The 22,243-nt window shown below is 34.2% G+C and overlaps 1 protein-coding gene across 2 annotated transcripts; it reads right to left on the bottom strand.

Annotated features, from left to right (window-relative positions):
* Window positions 1-654: 654 nt before the first annotated feature.
* Window positions 655-15,397, bottom strand: LOC141642949 (uncharacterized protein YNL011C). 2 transcript variants are annotated; one of them, XR_012543556.1, is made up of 14 exons: window positions 15,144-15,397; window positions 14,020-14,136; window positions 13,125-13,257; window positions 12,411-12,507; window positions 11,658-11,701; window positions 10,604-10,760; window positions 9,120-9,191; window positions 8,353-8,436; window positions 8,126-8,249; window positions 7,562-7,663; window positions 2,255-2,302; window positions 1,311-1,436; window positions 1,112-1,204; window positions 655-995 (listed from the first exon to the last, which is right to left on the bottom strand). XR_012543556.1 is itself a non-coding variant. In XM_074451946.1 (13 exons), the coding sequence occupies exons 1-13, from the start codon at window positions 15,316-15,318 to the stop codon at window positions 864-866; spliced, it is 1,380 nt and encodes a 459-aa protein (XP_074308047.1). In that variant the 5' UTR covers window positions 15,319-15,395; the 3' UTR covers window positions 655-863. The 2 variants fall into 2 exon arrangements, 1 of the variants encoding a protein (XP_074308047.1); XM_074451946.1 differs by lacking the exon at window positions 8,126-8,249 and having other exon boundaries at window positions 15,144-15,395.
* Between the last annotated feature and the right edge of the window lie 6,846 nt (window positions 15,398-22,243).

Raw genomic sequence — 22,243 nt, 5'->3', positions numbered from 1 at the left:
TACGATAGCAAATTTACCGTTCTCACATTCAAGAACTTACATATTCTACGTGACTGAAATTAAAAAGGTACCTAAAAAGCTAGCTGAAAATTGAAAACTGATACGGAGTACCTTATTTGAGTAATTGAAATACAACTTTTACGTATCATTCAAAATGATATTAAAAGATCTAAACAATTAGAGGAAGGACAAATTTAAAACCCGTGCAACGCATGGGCACAAAATCTGTAAAGTGATACAATAGCCTTGATATTTATACAATGAATAAGAGACCTAAATCTACCTTGTTAGACAAGCATACAATCTTTAGGGGATTAGCAAATTACAAAGATATGGAAACACACAATATATAAACAATATACACAAGACGGAAAGAATCGAAGCAAGACGTGATCATTTAGGAAATATCTTTAACACTTACTAATTTTTATTTTTATTATAAGTAGATGCACTCCCCCCAAATAGGGATGATAATTGGTAGAATCTAGTAGCAATGAACATATTTTAATAACGTAATTATGTATTTTTAGTTAATATTCTGCGATCTAATACTGCCGATTCGATCTAAGGTAAGTTCCCGATCCTAACCACATCGAGTACTTAACAAGGTTTCATATTTACAGTGAAATGCATGAAATTCCCCACTATAGTATATAATAATAATAATAATAATAATAATAATAATAATAATAATAATATGCCATCTTTACAAATGCTTTGTAATTGTACATCCAAACAAAGCGACTGCATTTTGACCAATCATGCGCACGCATTAACACAGAAATCATAATCGGAAAACGACCTAATATTAAAAGATGCATAAAGCAAGTACGACGAACCTAAAGATGTCTAAATTCCGACACTTAAACGTCATTTCCAATCTCATTTGAGCAACTTCCTTGAGATCTTGTCAGCAAATTTGCTAGGGTTTGTATCAAGGCTTTCGGATCAAAGGTTATACCAGCCTTGCTATCATGAACAGAATCAACAATTACCTGCAATGTAGGGAAAATAATTACGCATATGGTGGTAACCAAGCTCAAGTGTTCAGCAATGTCGTCAAACCGACATAATTATGCTACGAAAAAGGTAAAGACAAAAGAGTCTTCACCACATCATGAATTCCTTGATTTTTCAAGGCACTTGAATCTACAGCAACTTCACCATTCCTTGGAACTAAAATTGCATTTATGTACTCGTTTGGCTGTACATTAAAAAAAAAAAAAAAAAAAAAAAAAAAAAAATTAAGGTGTAATTTAAGGAAGAAAAACATAACAGTGAGTGAGCGATATAGCACATGGGTCACTTACGGGATGGTTAAGACAGTTGTTAAAATTTCCATGAGTTCTATTCAGAGCATCTGTTATTGCAGTTACGAAACATGAAGCAGTGAAGCTGCTAGTTTCTCGATCATGTGTTCCATTCAATAGAAGTATCTGCGAAAGGGATAAACTCATACATAAGTCTCAGTTTGATCCTAGTATCAACTGTTTCTGTTACAGCTATGTTATTTAAACTCGTATACATCCCCAATATACAATATCTCATATCAATTCATCAGAGATAAAATCCGAAAAAATAACATCATATCATTTACCCCTAATATATTATGCAATATTTACAACATATCAATCCCCCTTACTACTAAGAAAATAAAACTCTTAATAGTTTTTCCGCCTAAATTGCATAATCCTCATATGGGCCTATTTATTTGGATATTAAATCATTGGGAATGGGAATGAGAATGGATAACAGCCCACTAAATTGTAGTTAAACGTACATCCCACTATATCATGATAATCTAGGGTATTATTAGACAATCTCCATAATTATGCACTAAAATTATTATGTAATCATCTCCATAATTATCATCCTTCATTTGTTAGTACATATTTGATCCGATGATATAAATCTCACGAGATTTATGTCTTTAATGAATATGATAATATAATATTTATTTTTTGAATAAAGTTGACAAAGTAATTCAAGTAAAATTCATTAATTTATTCGGATTAAAAGTGTCGACTTTCCTATTTTATTTATTTTAATAGTAAAATTTTATCAATATGATCCCCAAGAAACTGAAAATGAGTTGAATCTAATACTTTAAATGCAAACATATCTAGCAATTACATCTAAAAATTACCGTGCTGTAGCACGGGGTCTATACTAGTATTTTAATAAGGAAATAAGACTACAATTTAAACTCTAGCCAGTTTTTTTAAGATCGTCCAGTATAACAAAATAAAGGTACCTTACGACAAGGCCTTGCAGATATTATCTCCCCAATGCCAATCAGAACCTAGATGAATAAAACAAGTGCAAAGATAATCAGAAGTTGGGTTACCAGTGCTCAACCCCTCGCGAATAGCAAATTTGGTCGAGAGTATTATATCATGGCGCTTTCATAAAATCTACTATATATATATATATATATATATATATATATATATAGAGGCAAGATCCGGTGAGAACGACCACTCGGTGAGAACGGTGAGAACACATATATAAGTTGTAACCCACGCGCATAACTGACAAACAAACTCACTCACACAGTGACACATGAATTAACATTATCACCTCCACTGACATTTTCAACGCCATTTTCACGACACACGATCTGAAAACTTCCCATCACCAACTCCGTCATCGTCATCCAACGCCGCCACCCAAAGTGTCGCACTGCGACGGCGCCACCGACATGTTCATTCAAACCACCGCTTAAAGCGTCTCTTCTCGTCCCTTTTATTTCTTTCTCTTTAATTTGTGGATCACCCTGCGTAGTGACGGAGCTCCGGCGTTCACTTCTGTTCTCGGGTGTCATCTCCGACGTACTCTCCAACCGTTCAATTTCCCATATCCTCATCGAAACCAACGTTCCAGATCTAGTCTGCCATTATTGGTGTTTCACATGTGATGTAAACCACTCTTTCTTTCTTATTTACCAACATCAGTCGCCGGAAGCTGCCACCCTAACCGACATCCTAGATCTAGCTCAAAGTTGCAGAGGAGATTAATTAGCAGGTGTCAGATTCTTGTTTCTTCAAACAACAAAAGTATAAGCAGTCATATCTTTTTGTAGCACAATTAGTCGGCTATCATCATTCATGAATAAGTTCCACTTGTCTATTACTTATCATCTACGCATCTTTTTCTATGAATTAATGAGTTCATAAGATTGGCTGTGTAATTTGTCTTACCAATCCATTATGTTTTTGATTAAATTGATGAAAGTTCGTTGCTGATGGGTTCCTCGTCTTATTGCCAAAATCATCGGTAATTGATTAACATCAGTACCGACATGATCGACATCGTGACAAAATTGCACTGGTTTGAGTTGTGACGGTTGTATTTTGAAACATTAATGATTTTATACTATTTTACTAGATTAATTGTGTAATTAGGGGTATATTTGTTTTTAGATACATTAAAAACATTATCAGATACATTAAATATACAATCACATACATTAATTATAAGCAAGCGAAAGTATATCTAGGACGGAAAAAAGTGTATCTGCATTGTCAAAAAATGTATCTAGAATTATGTTAAAAAAAAAGTGTATCTACATTATTAAAAAGTGTATATAGAATGTTGGTAAAAAGTGTACCTAATAGAATGTTGGTAAAAAGTGTACCTACGATAGTCAAAAGTGTATCTGAGATTTGGTTAAAAAAAAAGTGTATCTACAGCATTAAAAAGTGTATATAGAATTTTGGTAAAAAGTGTACCTACGATAGTCAAAAGTGTATCTGAGATTTGGTAAAAAAAAAAAAAAAAAAAAAAAAAAAAAAAAAAAAAAAAAAGTGTACCTTGGTATATATATTCTCATGAATATAGTGCGTTCTCACCGTTCTCACCGAGTGATCGTTCTCACCGGATCCTAAATCTATATATATATATATATATATATATATATATATATATATATATATATATATATATATATATATATATATATATAAAAGAGTTTTTTCGAGCGATTCTAGAGCGTCCACATCATCAAAAATTAATTTTGGAAAGTTTCATAAATAATATTTTCCACATAAAAAATAAAGTGGAGAATCTTTTAATTATTATAATAACTATATTTCCTATTTTATATTCATGAGAAGTTTCTAATTTTTATATAAAAACTTTGACATTTCATTTGGCAAAAAAATGTCGTTATAAAAATTATAAAGATAATATAATTAGATTCGTGTTAAAAAATGCTTTCATTAGAGTATAGATTTCATATGATTTGCACATAATAAAGATGTCGTACTTCTTAATATGTTATATGTCCCACATTGAAAAACAATGTTATTGTGGTGATTATAATACGTATAAATAATAGAATTGTCCCACATCGAAAGATTAACAAAAAGATGGGTGATCCTATGGTTATAAATAAGAGTCATCATTGGAACATATATACCAACCAAAAACCTTTTGAGTCTCTTAAGCATTGTCTTGGAGAGCTCTTAAGAGTTTATATCATTATCTCCACGGTATGATATATAGATTTTTTATATTATGTCCAAGTGATGTTTATAATTTTTATATAAAAACTTATACATCTCATTTAGCAAAAAAGTAACATAATTTTTTTTTTGAAAAATTATATAATTAAATTCCTGGTAAATAAATGATAGCATTAGAATATAGTATCATATTATTTGCACATATTTTAATTATGATAAGAAGTTAAAAAAAAAATGTACTATACGAATATTAATAAATAGTATAGTATTTGCTTATTATTATTAAACTGGGTTAGATATCGAATTAGGTGCGGAAAAGATGGTGAATTTCTAAGTATATTGTTTGTCCCACATAGAAAAATAATGTAGGTGTGGTAAATATACTACATATAAATAATTGAAGTTATATTTGAAACTTACGGGTATCAACCCAAAATCTTTTGAATCACTTAAATATTATCTTAGAGAGTTCTTATAAGAGTTTGTATTAACGGCAAACCTTAGTTACAGCAATACCATACAAATACTCTCTCTCATCCAGACCAAAGGTTACAATTGCTTTTTGGCACTATTCATAGTCGTAGGGAATCTTTGATATTATTTTTAATCTATAAGATAAAATATAGTCATGTGAGATCTTGTTTGATTTATCGTCATGAATGCTATAAGAATATCAAATTTTTATAATTTTTAATAATGTGTAACTAAAGATATGCACGTTACAAAACGTGCCTCGACAAGTGTGATAAAGCAACTGTAACCTTTGGTCTGGATGGGAGGGAGTATTAATTACGTAGATATTTATAAAAGCGATTATATATTACTATATTAGTGATAATATAATGTTTATTTTAAGACAATCGATATTATAATAACTCTATTTAAGACAAAATCATAATTAAAAAATAAAATGGGTGCTAAATATACATAAAGTGGTTATTAATGTGTCATATATAATGATAATCTCTGCACTAAAATAGAAAATTTATGAATTATAATACAATCAAGTGTTGCATAAAAAGATCTTGAATCCACAAACAAAACAATAATGAGCTTTTTTACTTTGATAAATAGTAGAATTAAATCTTTTTAACTTTCAAATATAAGTAATTTTTATGCCTCATTACATTTGAGTAACTAAAACACATCATAATTTTTAACCATTAATCAAAATCGCACTAGAAAAAGAAAATATTTTGCATTTATTTATACATTTTATTGCTCCCTCAATTACATCTTAAAAGTCGTGTTAGGAAAAAAATGTAATTTAAATTATATCATTTGTACATATTTTAATTATGACAAAAAATGAAAAAAAAAAAAAAAAAAAACGTACGAATATAAATAGATAGTATAGTATTTTCTCATTATTAAATCGGGTTGGATATCGAAATAGGTGCAAAAAAGATGGTGTACTTTTTCGTGTGTTATTTGTCCCACATTGAAAAATAATGTAGGTGTGGTATACCACATATAAATAGTTGAATTGTCCCACGTCAGAAAATTATCATAAGGAGAGGTGATCCTAAAAATTAATTTAGGAAAGTATCATAAATAATATTTATTTCCTATATTATATTCAAGTGATGTTTCTAATTTTTATATAAAAACTTTTACATTTCATTTGGTAAAAAAATATCGTTAAGAAAATTATAAAAATAACCTAATTTGATTCGTGGTAAAAATGCTATCATTAGTGTATAGATTTCATATAATTTGTACATATATAAAATTGTGTACTTCTTAGTATGTTATATGTCCACATTGAAAAATAATATAGGATTATATAAAAATAATAGAATAGTCTCACATTGAAAGATTAACATAAGATGTGATGGACTTATGATTATAAATATGAGGCATCCTTGGAATTTTGGTATCAACCCAACCTTTTTTGCGTCTCTTAAATAAGATGTTTTGACTTTTGATCATATCTAAATAAATGATTTGACATAAGATGTAAGTATTAAGACCTTATAACCATTTTTTTGTTACTAAGTTAATTACCTCGTTGCAACGCACGGGCATCCAAACTAGTATATCAATCTATTAGAGTGTATCGGGAATCGGATGTGATGTCTTCGTATCAAATTAGGTGATCATGAACAGAAGCAATCTGTACGACAATCATTCATTTTCAAAGATAGTGATATACATGAACTGGAAACTATCTATGCTTCCTTTTTTGCACGTGAAGTAGGAGTGTTGATGCACTTTATGACGCAATTCCATAATGCATCATCCACAAACAGCCTCTGTGCGTTTTAACACATTGATAAGGCTGCGCACATCCAACACCCCCACACCCCGCCATTCGCCGAGGCTATTGGGGTACCTGGGTAATGTAATTGTAGTGATACACATGAAAGTAAATGGTATAATCCAAAAGGGATGACTTTTTTAACCAAAAAAAAAGGGATGACTTATCCTTGGCTTTTTTCGCCTTTCAGTACTCATTTGTATACAGTAAAAAAATGTATTAGAAAGAACTATCGTAGGACAAGGAGTCCCCAAAACTTCACAAAGGTAATTGCATATTTGGACTCTCCTTAAGACATCAATGGTTATATGGCTATACCTAGCTAAAGCAACTACAGCAAGAAATACTGTCCCCCGCAATATGATAACCTAAATGGAAAACACACAGAAACTCTACTAATTTCTTCTCAGATCTCAAACGTATATCTCACTGGGAGCACAAATCTCACAAGTCACAAGCATTGCTTCTTTCAAACCAAAATCCCTCGGCCAAAAAGGGTCATACCAAAGAAAAAAGGTGTTATCCGCACTCGCTATTCCACCAACACATGGCGCAAAGTTTTGGGGAACGAAGTAGTACGACAATAAAATTGCTAATTAAGAATTTCAATATTCCCCAAAACCATAGTTCTTCAAAAACCCATCAACTAGATAATACCTTTAGACATCCAAATGGCATTCAATTATCTTTCATGTTAACCTAGGGAAACATGTATCAAATTCAATCTATAAGAGAAACAGAAGGTATTTACTAAATAGTGAGAAAAGATCATATTTGGTAAATAACTATGCTAATTAGAAAAAATCCAGAGTAATGCAAATAGCTTAAAGATTACCAATGACGGGCAAATGGATGTAAAAAGAGATCCCATGGCATAAACAACGCAATCTACAGCATGCAACTGCTCCAGAACAGCTGGATTGGGTGCAGGGAAGACCTGTCGAAGAAGAATTAATCACATTTCAATCGTTAAATTCCGGGAATCGCTAGGCTAGAGCATTATACCGGTTGACATTTAGGCAGAAACTATGATAGACATTTGTGTTTCTCATTTCTATCACTGAAATTTGAATAGTACGACGGTAAAGTAGCTCAAAAACAAGATCTTTATTTGCCAAAGAAAAATCAAAGCAGTTCACAAAATTGGATGTGTAAATGAAAAGAAAATAATGTTTGTTGACCAATATCTAAATATACTCCCTCCAAACCAGACCAAAGGTAACATAAGAGGAAAATGGAGAATTTAAGAAAAGTGGAAAAAGGAGGGGTAAAGAGGGAAAAAATAGGTGGGCCATGTAATTGTGGGTTGGTAGGTAGGCCATGTAATGGCATTTTGTGTAAATATCAAATGGGCATAAGGACAACATGGTAATGTTGTGGGCCAAATAAGGAACGTTACCTTTGGTGTGGATCGTCCGTTTATAGCAAGTGTTACCTTTGGTCTGGGTCGGAGGGAGTATAATGAAACTCCCTGAGGAGGGAAGACTTGGGCTAGAAATGGATAGCTGAGAAAGTGTGGATACCTTAGCCAAAAAGACAATAAGATGCAAATATTTCATTCCATAACTATTAGCCGAAATCATCGTTTTAAACTGAATTAGTAATTACGTCAAAAGGAAACAATACCTCATGCAGTAAATTCTTCCCTTCACTTGACATGTAGAATACCCGCTTTATTTTGGAAGGAAGTGCTTGATCAGAAGTTCTACTCTATCACAAAGATCAACGATTGAGAAATTAGATTCTTGCAAGATTCGACACCAAAAAAGGCATCAGAAATTAGCTCTTTACTTGCATAGAATGCAATATGCATTGAACCCTATTATCCCAGTGCAGCATCAAACTTTCTACCTATGCTCTTAGAAGGATTTTGATTTATATAAGATGAATAACTTATAAGAACATTAGCTACTCCCATCAGCCAACCTTATCAACATTATCCCAGTGCAGTCTCCAGCAACTGTACAAGTGGGTCGAAAGTACACAAACTTATCCGTGCTTTTAAAACATTAAAACATGTTTTGGATGACCCATAATGTAGATATCATTAAAAGTCAACCTACTGGGACTTCATATATATATAAGAAGCACACACACCTCAACGAGCCATTTGCATTATTCCTTAGCATTCAAGAGGAAAATAATAGGGCACCTTTGGCTCCATTGGAAATGGAAAAGCTACATAAGCTAACATAAATTCTTTATCAAAAGAAATCATGGGTTAAAAACCAGTAGCAATGAGCAATTGGTTATCCTGTGAAGCTCTTTTAATAAACAGAATCACATGTAGAGCTATCGCGGCAACTATAACAAGAGAGGAAATTATATAGCTATGAGAAGCTGGGGCGAATAAAATGCACACATTTGACATTTTTGAGAAGCAAATTCCATACCTTTTTAATAGGCTCCATTAATCCATTAGTTGGATGAGAAATTTCATTCTGCCCTCGAATGGTTCTTCCATCCTAAAACCCCATTAGCAGAAGTTATAAAAATAAACGCTATTTTGGAAAAGAGCTTCAAATTTTCAATCATTCTTTATCATCTATCCAAACATATTTAAACAGCTGCTTGTTTCATAATGTACATTACCACAAGCAGAAAAGCTAATGAATACTACTCCATACTACATTCAAGCAACTTTTGCTAAAAATAAATAGTGCAAATCCAACATCAAGAGTATCCTAAAATAATAGACATAACACCGAAACCAGAAAAACAAGTACTGCATATATATGAATAGATACCCAAGATAGAGGAAACTGGAAAATTTTACACGAAGAACAACTAATCGTGCAACATTTCATAAGAAAAAAACTAAATCCTACATTTTGTCCACAGCTCTCTAATGAATGATCAAAGCAAGAAGTTATATGCAACATATTGTGAAGAAAACCACCCATATATTCCCACATGTGAGTGACCCACATTGATAGAAGAGGAGAGGAGTTACCACTTTATACGGCAAGGGGCTACTCCCTCTATTGCCAATTGGTTTTAGAGTGGAACTTCCTTTACCTTATGAAGCGGGCTTTCTCTCCTCCATTGGGGTGCGGCCCAGGCCCATTACATGATTTAACATAGTATCAGAGCCCACGGTTATTATCCTAGGTATGATGAATTAACTGGGCCTATTATTCGCAACCGTTGGAAAATAACACGGTTTGCTTTGACGGCTGGAAGAGAGGCCTAATTGCCCCCAGACCGATTTAAATGGGCCTCACATGTGAGGCGGGAGTGTGAAGAAAACCACCCATATATTCCCACATGTGAGTGACCCACATTGATAGAAGAGGAGTTACCACTTTATAAGGCAAGGGGCTACTCCCTCTATTGCCAATTGGTTTTAAAGTGGAGCCTCCTTGACCTTATGAAGCGGACTCTCTCCCCTCCATTGGGGTGCGGCCTAATCCCATTACATGATTTAACACATATCCTTCATACGGGCATACCCACATTCCCTCCAGGGCCACAGCATGATTAACTAAGTAAAAAAAAAGGTCAGAAGATTAATCATTGTCAAAATGATATATGTCCAAGAATCATTTTCTCATTTATACAAAAAGGACATTAAAGACTAAACAGCAAAGGACGAGTGGTTTCAACTGCAAAACTATCGTTGAGACTAAATCCCTTGAAAATAGGCATGGAGGCTGAGGACCCACTAAAAGCACCTGCAGTCTTTGCCAAAGAAAATCTAAAACAAAAACTCATCCCTAATATACTCCGTCTAAAGAGGTACCCCTTGAAAATAGGCATGGAGACTGAGGACCCACTAGGTACTTGCCATACTGCATGAAATACCTTGTCGCCAATAAAGTATCAAAAATAAGAGAACATAAAATAGGGAACACAAATTAGTTTAAAATCAACATACCCACAATTCACATCCTAGAGTCAGTCTATCATTGGTGGATATAACTGGGAGCACAAGACTTTCCTTAGGAATGCCTGAAACACGCGAAAACAAAAATATGGCGGCATCCAATGACTGAAAGAATATACGAGCTCCGGCGAAAAAAAAGTTTCCTATGCTGCAAAAATAACAAGTCTTAGCTGGAAAAATATATCTTCTAATAATTAGCACCGCCAAAAGCAAATGGTACTCAGGACAAGCAATAACAATGCCATCAATAAAACTTGAAAGGGAATTGACATTAGCATGTGCTGGAACAAATCATTTGACAATTCTTATTTATTTTAGAGAAAATTTAAATTGTCGTGGCATATCCTCTTAGACAAATCTTGCAGTGAATAAAAAAAGTTTGAATGTTGATGGCACTAACAAAAGTTTCTATATACACAATAATATGTTCCTTAATGGGATAAAAAGTGGTCAGTTTAGCAGAGATAAAGCATAAGAACATAAGAGTGATGGAATGAGCACAATGACATCAAAGTTGACAATATAATAATTACAAAAAACCGAATCCAGAAAGAAGGTAGACAAAAGAAACAAGAGTAGAAAAGAGAAAACTTATTTGTAACACGCAGCACATACATTACCTCTATTAACTTTAGTGGTTAACTGAGGCCAACTTGGTCAAGTAATTTCTTCAAATGAACGTAGAGATACAATGTAAAGCTAGTCAAGTTTCAATTGTCAATATAACCATTTTCATATTTTATTATATTAAAGTTGCAAATATTGTATAATGCGGGAAAATATCGGTCAAAGTTGACATCGTTTGATGACAAATGTCAAATGAGGACAATATAATGGGACAGAGAGAGTAATCACTAGAAGGTAATATGAGCATTCTAACTACATTAACCTAACCTGAATGCTAGGTATCGGTTGTTATTATGCTTTTGGCTAAAAAATCACCACCTCAAGATCAATGATGACATGTTTACTCTTATCATTCAGCCAAAAAGTTATATGCATCAGTAAAAGCAAAGCCTAACCGGATTATGAGACAAATACATACCTGCCATTGCTGAAACAAAATTTATCTTCAGATCTCATTAGAATCTGCAAGGATAATACAAATTTTATATCACATGGAGTGTACACTTCTCTTCTTCATCCGAAGGGGGGTGAAGAAATATTTAAGCTGTATATGTAAATATTTATTGGATTATTTATTAAAAAAAAGTGTTGTCAGCACAAGAAACAGAAGAAAGAAGTCAACCAATAGCACTGGTCAAAAACTCACTATGTTTCCTTTTTATATTGTCCCCATTTGACTTTGCTGGTCAAACAATATCGATTTTGAGCAATATGTTTTTGCAATATACACCTTCCCTCCCAATCATTTGTTTACCTTTGATTAAAATACCCCTTACAAAGAATAAAAAAGGTAAACAAATGAATACTTAAAAATGGTAATATGAAAAATAGCTAGTCGGATAAATCTAGCATGAGAAGTTTTACATAGTAACTCCGCATATATTTGGAGACTTTAATGGTCAAAGTTGACAATCAAAGCCAAATGGAGAGATCATTATGGGCGAAATTTACAAATAATACTCCATAAGAAATAGTAAGATCATACGATGTCAATAAAGTGAATAATTGATGCGCCTTCGACTCTTGTTAAATTTAATATATAATAATATTCAGATGAAAAAAGACACTCAGGAGCGGGACATGGTGTATGGTGGCCGTTATCAATCTCAATAGTGCTTTATGTTTTGAAAAGCAGACTGAATGGGCAGGTAATCTATTGCAGCAGACATACCTGACTCTGGAAATAAACTAAAAAGGATCTAATTGTTTCCCTGTATGGCACTGATACTCCCTTCCAAAGTGAATGCTCCCCTTCCACTATATCATACCTGTCAAGTTGCCATTTCCACACTCAATAGTCTTAGTTGTTTCATTTGTAAAGCCCCTACCAAGCAAGAAGATTTAAATATTTCAACTTGGGGACAAAAAAGGATTTTTTATGGAACTCCCCCCAACACCATGCAAAAATACAACCAGCAGTTCAGATATAGATTAGTAACACCCCCACCCCTCTACCACAACATACAATATTATGACGCTACTGCAAAGGCTCTTCGCCTCTTTCTGGAGGTCGGACATGCCTAAGTTAAAAACACGACGAAGTTGTCTCCGGATAACCCATAATGAAGACTGGCTGTTACTTCATAACATAAGAAGTGTGGAGTTAGTGGATCATTTTGCTTTAATCGATCATACTCCAACTAATAATAATAATTAATAAATATACTAATCCAAGCCACATTTAATGTAAGTGCACTCCTACAAGGCTACAAGTGTAATAAATGTCAACTTCAATCATCTACCATTCCAATGTGAAGCAGAGATATTGCTCCAATGTTTGAAAGTAATATCACATGAAGTTATGCATATGTGAATAAGGCACGTGCACAAAACAAAAAGAAAATAGCATAAAGAATAGCAAGATAACTAACATACTGCGTAATACCATTCTGATTTTGCCTCTTTTGCTTGTAAAGATAAACGGTGACCCAACAAATGTCGAACTGCAAGAGACTCTGCTGTACTTTGATCTGATAACCGCAAACATCTTGATCTTATGTCTCCTACAGCCGGGCCACCTGCAAATATCAGGTACTTTGCCTTAGCTTGTTATCTGCAAGTCATATCTCTTGACCAAAACGCACAAACTGTCACAGTGCATTTCATAATTACAAGCAATCAAAATGCAACACCAACTTTATACACGAATGAGGTCACACAAATGTGTAGCTGCTCTGCTGCTCATGCAACTGAAGGCTAGGTACTTTGACTTTTCACTTTTGGGGGCCATTCATGTGTCCAACACAACACTAAAGGGAAGTACCCAATCCATTAGACTCTGATGCGTCTCCTAGAAGAGCCAGATAAGCAGACCTGAATATTCAATGATCTTAGACCTATTTTCTCCAACATCTCTCTTTCTCACTTCAAAAACTCTTAGTTTTCAGTTTTATAACTTTTTTTTTTTTTTTTGAAGACGCGTCCCTAAAACCGAACCTTAAATTAAGGCTTGGAGCCCGTGAACTACAAACAGTTGAGGGATGTTAAGTCCGGCACTTGGATATGTAGTAAAATAGACTGAAGATGTGTAGCGCATGGGCACAGTCGAAATTGCCTCAATTCTCACACTCAAACAGACCACCTTCTTCTAATGCTCTATTTTGGAAACCAAACAGCAACATTTTTCCCCGCGATGAAATAACAATGTCAATAACAGAAAAATCTCTTAATATTTACCACACAGTACAGGAACATAATCATTTCTCAAATCAATCGCTCACGTTCATTAGAGAAGGTGGGGAAAAGAAAAAAAAAAAAAAAAAAGAGATGAGAAAGTATACCAAGTACACGAACAATCTCGGCTGTACTCCCTCCATCATCAGACACTGGAAGAACATGAGCAACACGAGTCGTTAGCTTCTTTAGTTCTTCCGCGACCCCATTAAAGGCAGTGCCGCCTGTAGCAACAAAGACAGAAAAGTGAGTATGATTAACAACTTTATAATGCCCAAGGAGCTTAAAGGGGTGGGGTGGGGGGAGACATGTCTTTGACTACTGATAACCCACAAGACATGTCTCTTGACTCTTGGGCATAATAAGCACCACCATTAACTGTAGGCACTAGGCAGTGATGCAAACGACCTATGTAATGAGCACCGCACTATAAGTCTGGAGTATGATTCCTGGGAACAAGGCTGTGTTAAAACTCAAGAGTGAGAGCTTTGTCACACTTATGGTCGTACACAGATTGGATCCAGACAAACCGAATGGTTCAAACCAAAACGATATCTGAACACCCTACTTTAAAATTGTTCCGATAGGCGAAGCAAGACACGACCAAGTTAACACAAAGAGTAGAACGCTTATTCCAGATTCATGGTAGTAGGTAGCCAACGCGTAGAACACCCAACAAAACTTAATACAGTTTTCCAAAGACATCCATTTTTGCTCTAAATTTCCTACTACTGTGATTTTTGAAAGCTAAAAATAAATTGTATACAAAACTATCTATTATTTCACCTACCTCTAACCACACAAAAGAAATGAACTAGATACTCTTTCTAGTTGAGTCATAAGCACAAATTCTCATTGAAGACAGGACACTTTTCGTCACTTCAAAAAGACCTCTCACAAGCTGCAAATTGGAGAGCAAGTGGGGGAAAGATGGTGAGAGGTCTTTCTGAAAATGCGGTCACAAGCGAGACTTATTGGTCAATAAGAACCATTGTTCAAAATTTCCCTCACATAAAAACACAAATGAGGCTTGTTCACCGAAATGTATAGATTATATCGTATTGACGTGACAATGTAACTCAATCATATTGAAAGGCACCCATCAAAAGAAACTCAATAAATCATCGACATTGAAGTCAAACCTTGACAATAAACAATACAATCTAGTCTTTGATCAAACAAGCAACAAATTATAATACAAAACAGAATGGAAAAGGGGAAAGAAAAGAACCTGAAAAAACAAGGAGAGAAGGTGGAGAAGATGAAGATTGAGAAGGGGTAATAGAGGAAGCCATTAAAGAAGGAATTGAAGTTTTAGTAGAGAGATTGCATTTAAATCTAGTATTAGTACTACTGATGATGCTAAATTGGAAGAAAGACCAAGGACCCAGCAAACTGTCCGCCATTTTATGGGTTTATTACCTTTTTACTTGTATTGATTACTTTTTGTATGATTTAAGGACGTTCCCTTCCAGGTTCGTTTATGTGCAAATCTTGGATTAGATTGGACTATCAATTTATAAACTAAATCACTTCGTAGTTGTAGTAATACTAAAAGGTAGTTTTTGTGTTTTATAATAAAATTCTCGAGCTTTGTTTTTAAAAATACTCACTCTTTATATTTTTTTCCCTATCCTTTTGACATAAGAAAAAAAAAAAATTGGACCACACAAAGCACACTACCTCACATCAATCAATTAATCAATATTATATATTAAATCCCGAAATCAAGGGACTTCAATGTAACTAAAGAAAGTTATACAAATTAATTATACAATATAGTTTTAAATCAATAGCACCGTGTGACGGACCCGATTAAGGGATCTCAATGCAAATATTATATAGTTTGGGTTAAAATTAAACTATATAGAAGTTTGGTAATTTTCCTAAACATGGTCAATTTCCTTGAAATAAAATAATTAATTAAGATGGTCAATTTCCTTAAAATAAAATAATTAATTAAGATGGTCAATTTCAAGGAAACTAAAAGAAAGAAGATGCTTGTTAATTTTCTTAAATATTTATAGAAGACTAGAATATGGTCAATTTCTTTAAAATAAAATAATTAATTAGTATAAACACAGTGGCGGAGCCAAGATTCCCCATTAGGGGGGCAAAAAATCTCAGCGGAGGCGAACGAGTAATTTCATAAGGCAATTTTGAAAAAAGCTCTAAAATTTAATTAAAAACTTCGGGGTTTTTCAACGATCAAAGGGCGCTGCGATCCCTAGCCCCCCCCCAAAAAACATCTTTGTATAAACATGTACACTTATGGTATTAATTATTATCATCATAAAATTATATACGTATTAAATTTAAAATCTATGCAATTTTATTAAGCTTTATTGTTTATTAGATGTATAGAGATGTTAATTATTTAACATACAAAAATATAATAAGTAGGTTATAAATAATTCAAATTAGATTCCATAATATATAATATTGTATAATTCTTTCGATTTGATTTAATGCATATATGTAATATATTTATATAAATATATAATCCTCTTAAAAATTGCATGCCTAAGTAGTAAAAGTAATTTCATCAGTAAAGAAAATAATTGTAGTAACATTGGATATATTTATATGGTAGTAATCCCTCATTTGAATAGTAAAAGTAACAATATTATCAACGAGATTAGTGAGAGTGGTAAAAACAACAACGGGAGTAGTGAAATAATCAATATTAATGCGACAATAGTGAAAGTAACAATAATTACGGCGGGAGTAGCGAAATTATCAATATTAATGCGGCAATAGTGACAGTAACAATAATTGCGGCGGGAGTAGTGAAAGTAACAATGATTACGGGCAAGTAGTGAAATGTTATTACTATTATTTCATTAATAAGAGTAAAATATTAATAGCGGGAGTAGTGAATTTGTCTCAAAATTTATTTCATCATAATTTTAGGATATGTTATAAAAAATATATTAATGATAAGTTTATGGGTTATGCAACTTTTAGTAATTTTATTTAATGAAAAAAAAAAGAAATTAATGGTAAGTAGAGGTAGGCCGGGCGAAGCCGGGCACCAATACTAGTACTATATATTTATTCCAGAAATCAAGAGACTTCAATGTAATTAAATAAATCTATACAAATTAATTATACTATATAGTTTTAAATCAATAGCACTGGGCGATGGACCTGAACAAGGGACTTTAATGTAAATATAATATAGTTTTGGTTGAAGTATAAATTTAGAGAACACCGGAATATGGACACTCTTTTCAGTATCCCTGATGTCAAATCTCCAGGACCAGATGGGTATAATAGCAAGTTTTTTCAAAGATGCTTGGGGAGAGATAGGCAAGGATGTTATCACTGCAGTACTAGACTTTTTCCAACATGGTAAAATATTGAAGCAAATTAATGTTATAAATCTTACTATGATGCCCAAATGTGATAGACCCCAGTCTGTTATGCAATATCGTCCCATAGCCTGCTGCAATGTTGTATACAAGGTCATCTCAAAGATCCTATGTGCTAGATTGGCTGATGCCCTTCCCCACATTGTAGACCAAAACCAGGGAGCTTTTATACAACACAGAAGCATTCAAGAGAACATCCTGATATGTCAGGATTTTATCAGGTTGTATGAAAGGCCTTCCTCCTCTCCTAGGTGTATGTTTAAAATTGATCTGCAAAAAGCCTATGACACTGTTGAATGGGAATTTGTGGATAAGTTACTGACCATGCTGAACTTCCCTCTGAAATTCAGAAACTTGGTAATGCAATGCATTACTACTGCTTCATTCTCAATTTCTCTGAATGGTGAAATGTTTGGTTTCTTTCCAAGGAAGAGGGGTCTGAGACAAGGAGACCCTCTCTCTCCCCTTATCATTACTCTATGTATGGAGTACCTGACCAGAACACTCAAATATGCAGCTGCTAGATATGAGTTTGGTTTCCATCCAATGTGCAAGAAATTGGGACTCACTAATCTGATGTTTGTTGATGATGTCCTTATGTTCAGTAAGGGGGATGCTAAGTCTATAATGCTTTTATTGAGGTCTTTCTCTACTTTCTCAAGAGCTACAGGCCTAAAAATTAGTGCAGCTAAATCCAATGCTTATTTTTGTGGGGTGTCTGACCAACTCAAGCAAGAGATATTAAGTGTGTCTGGGTTCAAAGAAGGGGAGCTGCCTTTCAGGTACTTAGGCTTACCTATCCAAACTACTAGATTGCAGAAGAAAGATTGTGAATGCCTAGTAGAAAGAATTTGCTCTAAAATCCATAGCTATGGGGCTAGGAAATTCTCCTTTGCAGGGAGACTGATTTTGGTGCAAGCTGTGTTAAAGAGTTTATGTTCTTACTGGGCTTCCTTGTTTGTGCTTCCCAAAGGGATAATCCAAAGAGTTGAAGCTACTTGCAGAAATTTCCTATGGGATGGGGGTACTGAGTATAGGAGAGCTTCTTTGGTGGCTTGGGACAAAGTTTGTAGGCCTAAAGAGGAAGGGGGTCTGGGTCTACAGGATATGGAGATGTGGAATAAAGCTCTGGTAGGGAGACTTGTGGACTGGATCTATGAAGGGAGGGACACTGTCTGGGTCAATTGGGTGGAATACAATTATCTCAAAGGAAGGGCATAGTATGATTATGAGCCTAGTACAAATTCCAGTTGGGTTTGGAGGCGTATATGCAGGGTCAAAAATGAGCTTGCAGCAAGCTATTCTACTGGCAGATGGCATGAGCAACCAGATGGATACTCTCATGCTAGCTGTTACAGGTGGCTGAGAGGGGTCATGCCTAAGGTAGGTTGGCATACTGTGGTCTGGAATCCCTGGAACACTCCTAAGAATAGTTTTATGGGATGGCTATGGGCTCATGATGCTTTGCAGACCAAAAACAAGCTTCTGCAATATGGGGTTGCTAATGATGCTGACTGTTTGCTGTGTGGGCAAGACACTGAAACTCAGGAGCATCTGTTTTTTGCCTCTGTTTATAGCAGAAGAGTCATCCAGGCTGTAAATCAGATTATGGGAGGAGCTTTTCCCACACATGATCTGCTGGACTGGTGTATGCATCAGAATGGGTCCAAGGTCCAGAAAAGTGTGTTGTTTGTTGTGCTTGTGTGTTTGATATACCATATCCGGCAGCAAAGGAATAAGAGTAGGGTGGAGATGACTGTTCTCAGGCCAGAAAAGCTTAGCAAAGTGATTGAGCAGGAGGTGAAAGCAAGGATCAGGAGTAGAGATATACAGCACTTGAAACTTGAAGATGTTGAATGGTTACATAGTATGAAACTCTTGTAATTATCCCATATGTCTCTTGTACTATGATATCCCATTTCTAATATATTCTTACATTTTACCAAATATATATATATATATATATATATATATATATATATATATATATATATATATATATATATATATATATATATATATATAGGCGGGATCTCGTGAGTTTGGTTCTTACGGTGAGTTGTGAGTTTGGAAAATCTAGACTATTAAATAAGAAAAATTGAAGGGCTGAGATTTAATCGCGTAAAACAAAGTGAGAAGTTGAGATTAAAAAATCTAACGCAATGACAACAGCCAAATAAAAATCAAAGCCTATACCCGTCTCTCTCAAAAATGGCGACAACGACTCACCTCCGCCGCCGAACACCGTTCTCTCTCCTCCGTTCTCTCCTCTTTAACTTCTCCATCCTTCGATATCTACCTTTCTCTTGGACGACATCGTCCCGATTCTTCTTCTGTTAATTCAGATGATAAAGATACAACAATAATCCAAAATTTCTGATGCTGCTATTGCTCTTGAATTTGATATGAATAACTTTCACTTGATGTAATTATTATCCAAAATTTCCTCCGTTCACAAACAATTTTTCACTTATATTACTTTGTAATTATTATACTAGTTGCTTTTTAATGATGCTGCTATTGCTCTTGAATTTGATATGCATAACTTTCATTTGATGTAATAGCTCGGTTTGTGATGTTAATTTGGGGATTTTTTTTTTAATTTAAAGGTGCAAATTTTGAGATCAATGATTAGAGGATTAGAGAAATTTTGGATTATTGTTGTATCATTTGATGTAATAGCTCGGTTCTGCTGTTAATTCAGATGATAAACAAGCTTTTTCATCCAAATTCTTGCATTTTTCATTTAATTGTGACGGATTAGTTGATATTTGGTTGAAATTCAGATGATTAAGGATGCAATAACAACTTTGAAAGAGAGAAACGACTCGAGTCAAAACGCGATTCAGAAATTCATAGAGGAGAAGGAGAAGAAGCTTCTGTCAAATTGCGTAAATTTGTTGCTTCTGGTCGTCTAGTCAAGGTCAAAGCATCTTACAAGCTTCCCGCAACTCGCTCTCTGCGGCAAAAGCAGCTGAGCCAACGAAGGTGAAGAAGGCGAAGCCTGCTGCTGTTAAGCCGAAGAAAGCAGTTACTAAGCCAAAACTCAAGGTGAAGGCAAAAGCAAAGCCTACTAAAACAAGGAGCTTAGCTTCTGCAATGGCTAAGGCTAAACAAGGAGCTTAGCTTCTACTAGTAGAAAACCGTCGGGTCGCGGCCGGCGTCGGTTTTTGGCAACGGATATAGGCGGCGGGGAAGCCTGGTGCGGCGCTTCTTTGCGGCGGGCTGCGGCGTCGCGGTCGATTAAGTCGAGGAGAGCGATGAGTTTGAGTTTGGTTGGGAAGGTGTCTGATAGTGATGGTGATGGATTGTTTGATGTTTCGGATCAGATTGAGTCGGTTTCTGGTGAGGTTGAGCGGAAATTGACAAGTATTGATAGTGGTGATGGAGGTAATGTGTGTGAGAAGAAGTGATGAGGAATTTTCGAGGTCGGATTCCTTTGTCGAGAATGGGAATGAGATTGAGGAGATGGAAGAGACAAGTTTGAGTTTGAGCACATGCAGCGGTGGTTCACGGTGTTAATGGGCTGGACAGCGGAGATCATTTGATATTGTATGCAGCGGTGCTTATGATTTGCAGTCCTCTCTGGTGGTTGTTTTGGAGCTACTGCCACGTGACGATTGCTGTCGTTTGATACTGTATTTTCATCCTTTGGTCTTCCTGGCATGTGCTCCCATTGAAAAGAAACAAGGCAAGGATTTCTAATTGGGCCTGATTTTATGTCCGACATGTAGTAAGGAAGAGAGGAGGCAATGTGGGCTTGGAGTGACGGGGTTTCCTATCCATCATAATAAACATAAATACACTACTTACTTGCTTGTCCTTCGCTTAAAATGTATACTACTCGAAAAAACATCACAATAACAACAAAATAACAGTAGAATAACATCGCAATAACAGTAGAATAACAGCACAATAACACGTGGTAAAAAAAATGAAAGTCGTAAAAAAATCAAAGTGGCACCGGAATAACATCACAATAACACCAGAATAACAGCACAATAACAGGCGGTAAAGAAAAAGAGTAAAAAAATCAAAGTAGTAAAAAAATCAAAGTGACAGGAATAACAATGAGAATAACAAGTAGAATAACAAAGACAATAACACGTGCTAAAAAAGAAAAAAATCAAAGTCGTAAAAAAATCAAAGTAATAAAGAATAATATCACAATAATAAATGGAATAACAATAATGACAATAACATGTGGTAAAAAAAAAGAGAAAAAAAAATCAGTCAAAGTCGTTAAAAAATCAAGTTAAAAAAAAGCACAATAACAGCATAATAACACGAGGTAAAAAAAATAAGAGTGAAAAAAAATTCAACCAAAAAAAAATTTGTTACAAAAAGAAAAAGAAAAAAAGGTAACATAATGAGAAAATTAGAGAAAAACATAAGAGACAAAAAAATCAAAGTTTTTTTTTACAACTTTGATTTTTTTTTTCTCTTATGTTTTTTTCTAATTTTCTCATTATGTTACCTTTTATACTATTATTCTACTGTTATTGTGCTTTTTTTTACTTTGATTTTTTTCCTCTTTTTTTACCACATGTTATTGTGCTGTTATTGTACTGTTATTGTTATTCCATTGTTGTTGTGATGTTATTCTGCTATCACTTTGATTTTTTTTACGACTATGATTTTTTTTCTTTTTTTTACCACGTGTTATTGTGCTGTTATTCTACTGTTATTTTGGTGTTATTGTGATATTATTTCGGTGTCACTTTGATTTTTTTTACTACTTTGATTTTTTTACTTTTTTTTCCCCATGTTACTGTGCTGTTATTGTAGTATTATTCTGGTGTTATTGTTGTGTTATTGTTATCTTCTGAAACTTTAATTTTCAATAGATGCAGGATAGACTCGCGCACTCACCAATCAGTGTCATCATCTCCTCCATCTTTAATCTTATAATAAAACTGACATTTTCCAAGAATCATGATGTATATATGTCCATGAA

The sequence above is a fragment of the Silene latifolia genome, chromosome 2, assembly GCF_048544455.1.
Source record: "Silene latifolia isolate original U9 population chromosome 2, ASM4854445v1, whole genome shotgun sequence".
NCBI classification, from domain to species: Eukaryota; Viridiplantae; Streptophyta; class Magnoliopsida; order Caryophyllales; family Caryophyllaceae; genus Silene; species Silene latifolia.
The sequence above is the reverse complement of the archived record's forward strand: the minus strand, read 5'-3'. Positions and strand labels throughout refer to the sequence as shown.

What these genes read in the sequence shown, in the direction of transcription:
- LOC141642949 (XM_074451946.1), bottom strand. Translation starts at nt 15,318, where the DNA reads ATGGCGGACAGTTTGCTGGGTCCTTGGTCTTTCTTCCAATTTAGCATC. An exon ending in AAAGAGGCAAAATCAGAATG is followed by an intron (nt 12,508 to 13,124) that starts GTATTACGCAGT and finishes GCAACTTGACAG; the next exon opens with GTATGATATAGTGGAAGGGG. An exon ending in CATCCATTTGCCCGTCATTG is followed by an intron (nt 2,303 to 7,561) that starts GTAATCTTTAAG and finishes TTATTCATCTAG; the next exon opens with GTTCTGATTGGCATTGGGGA.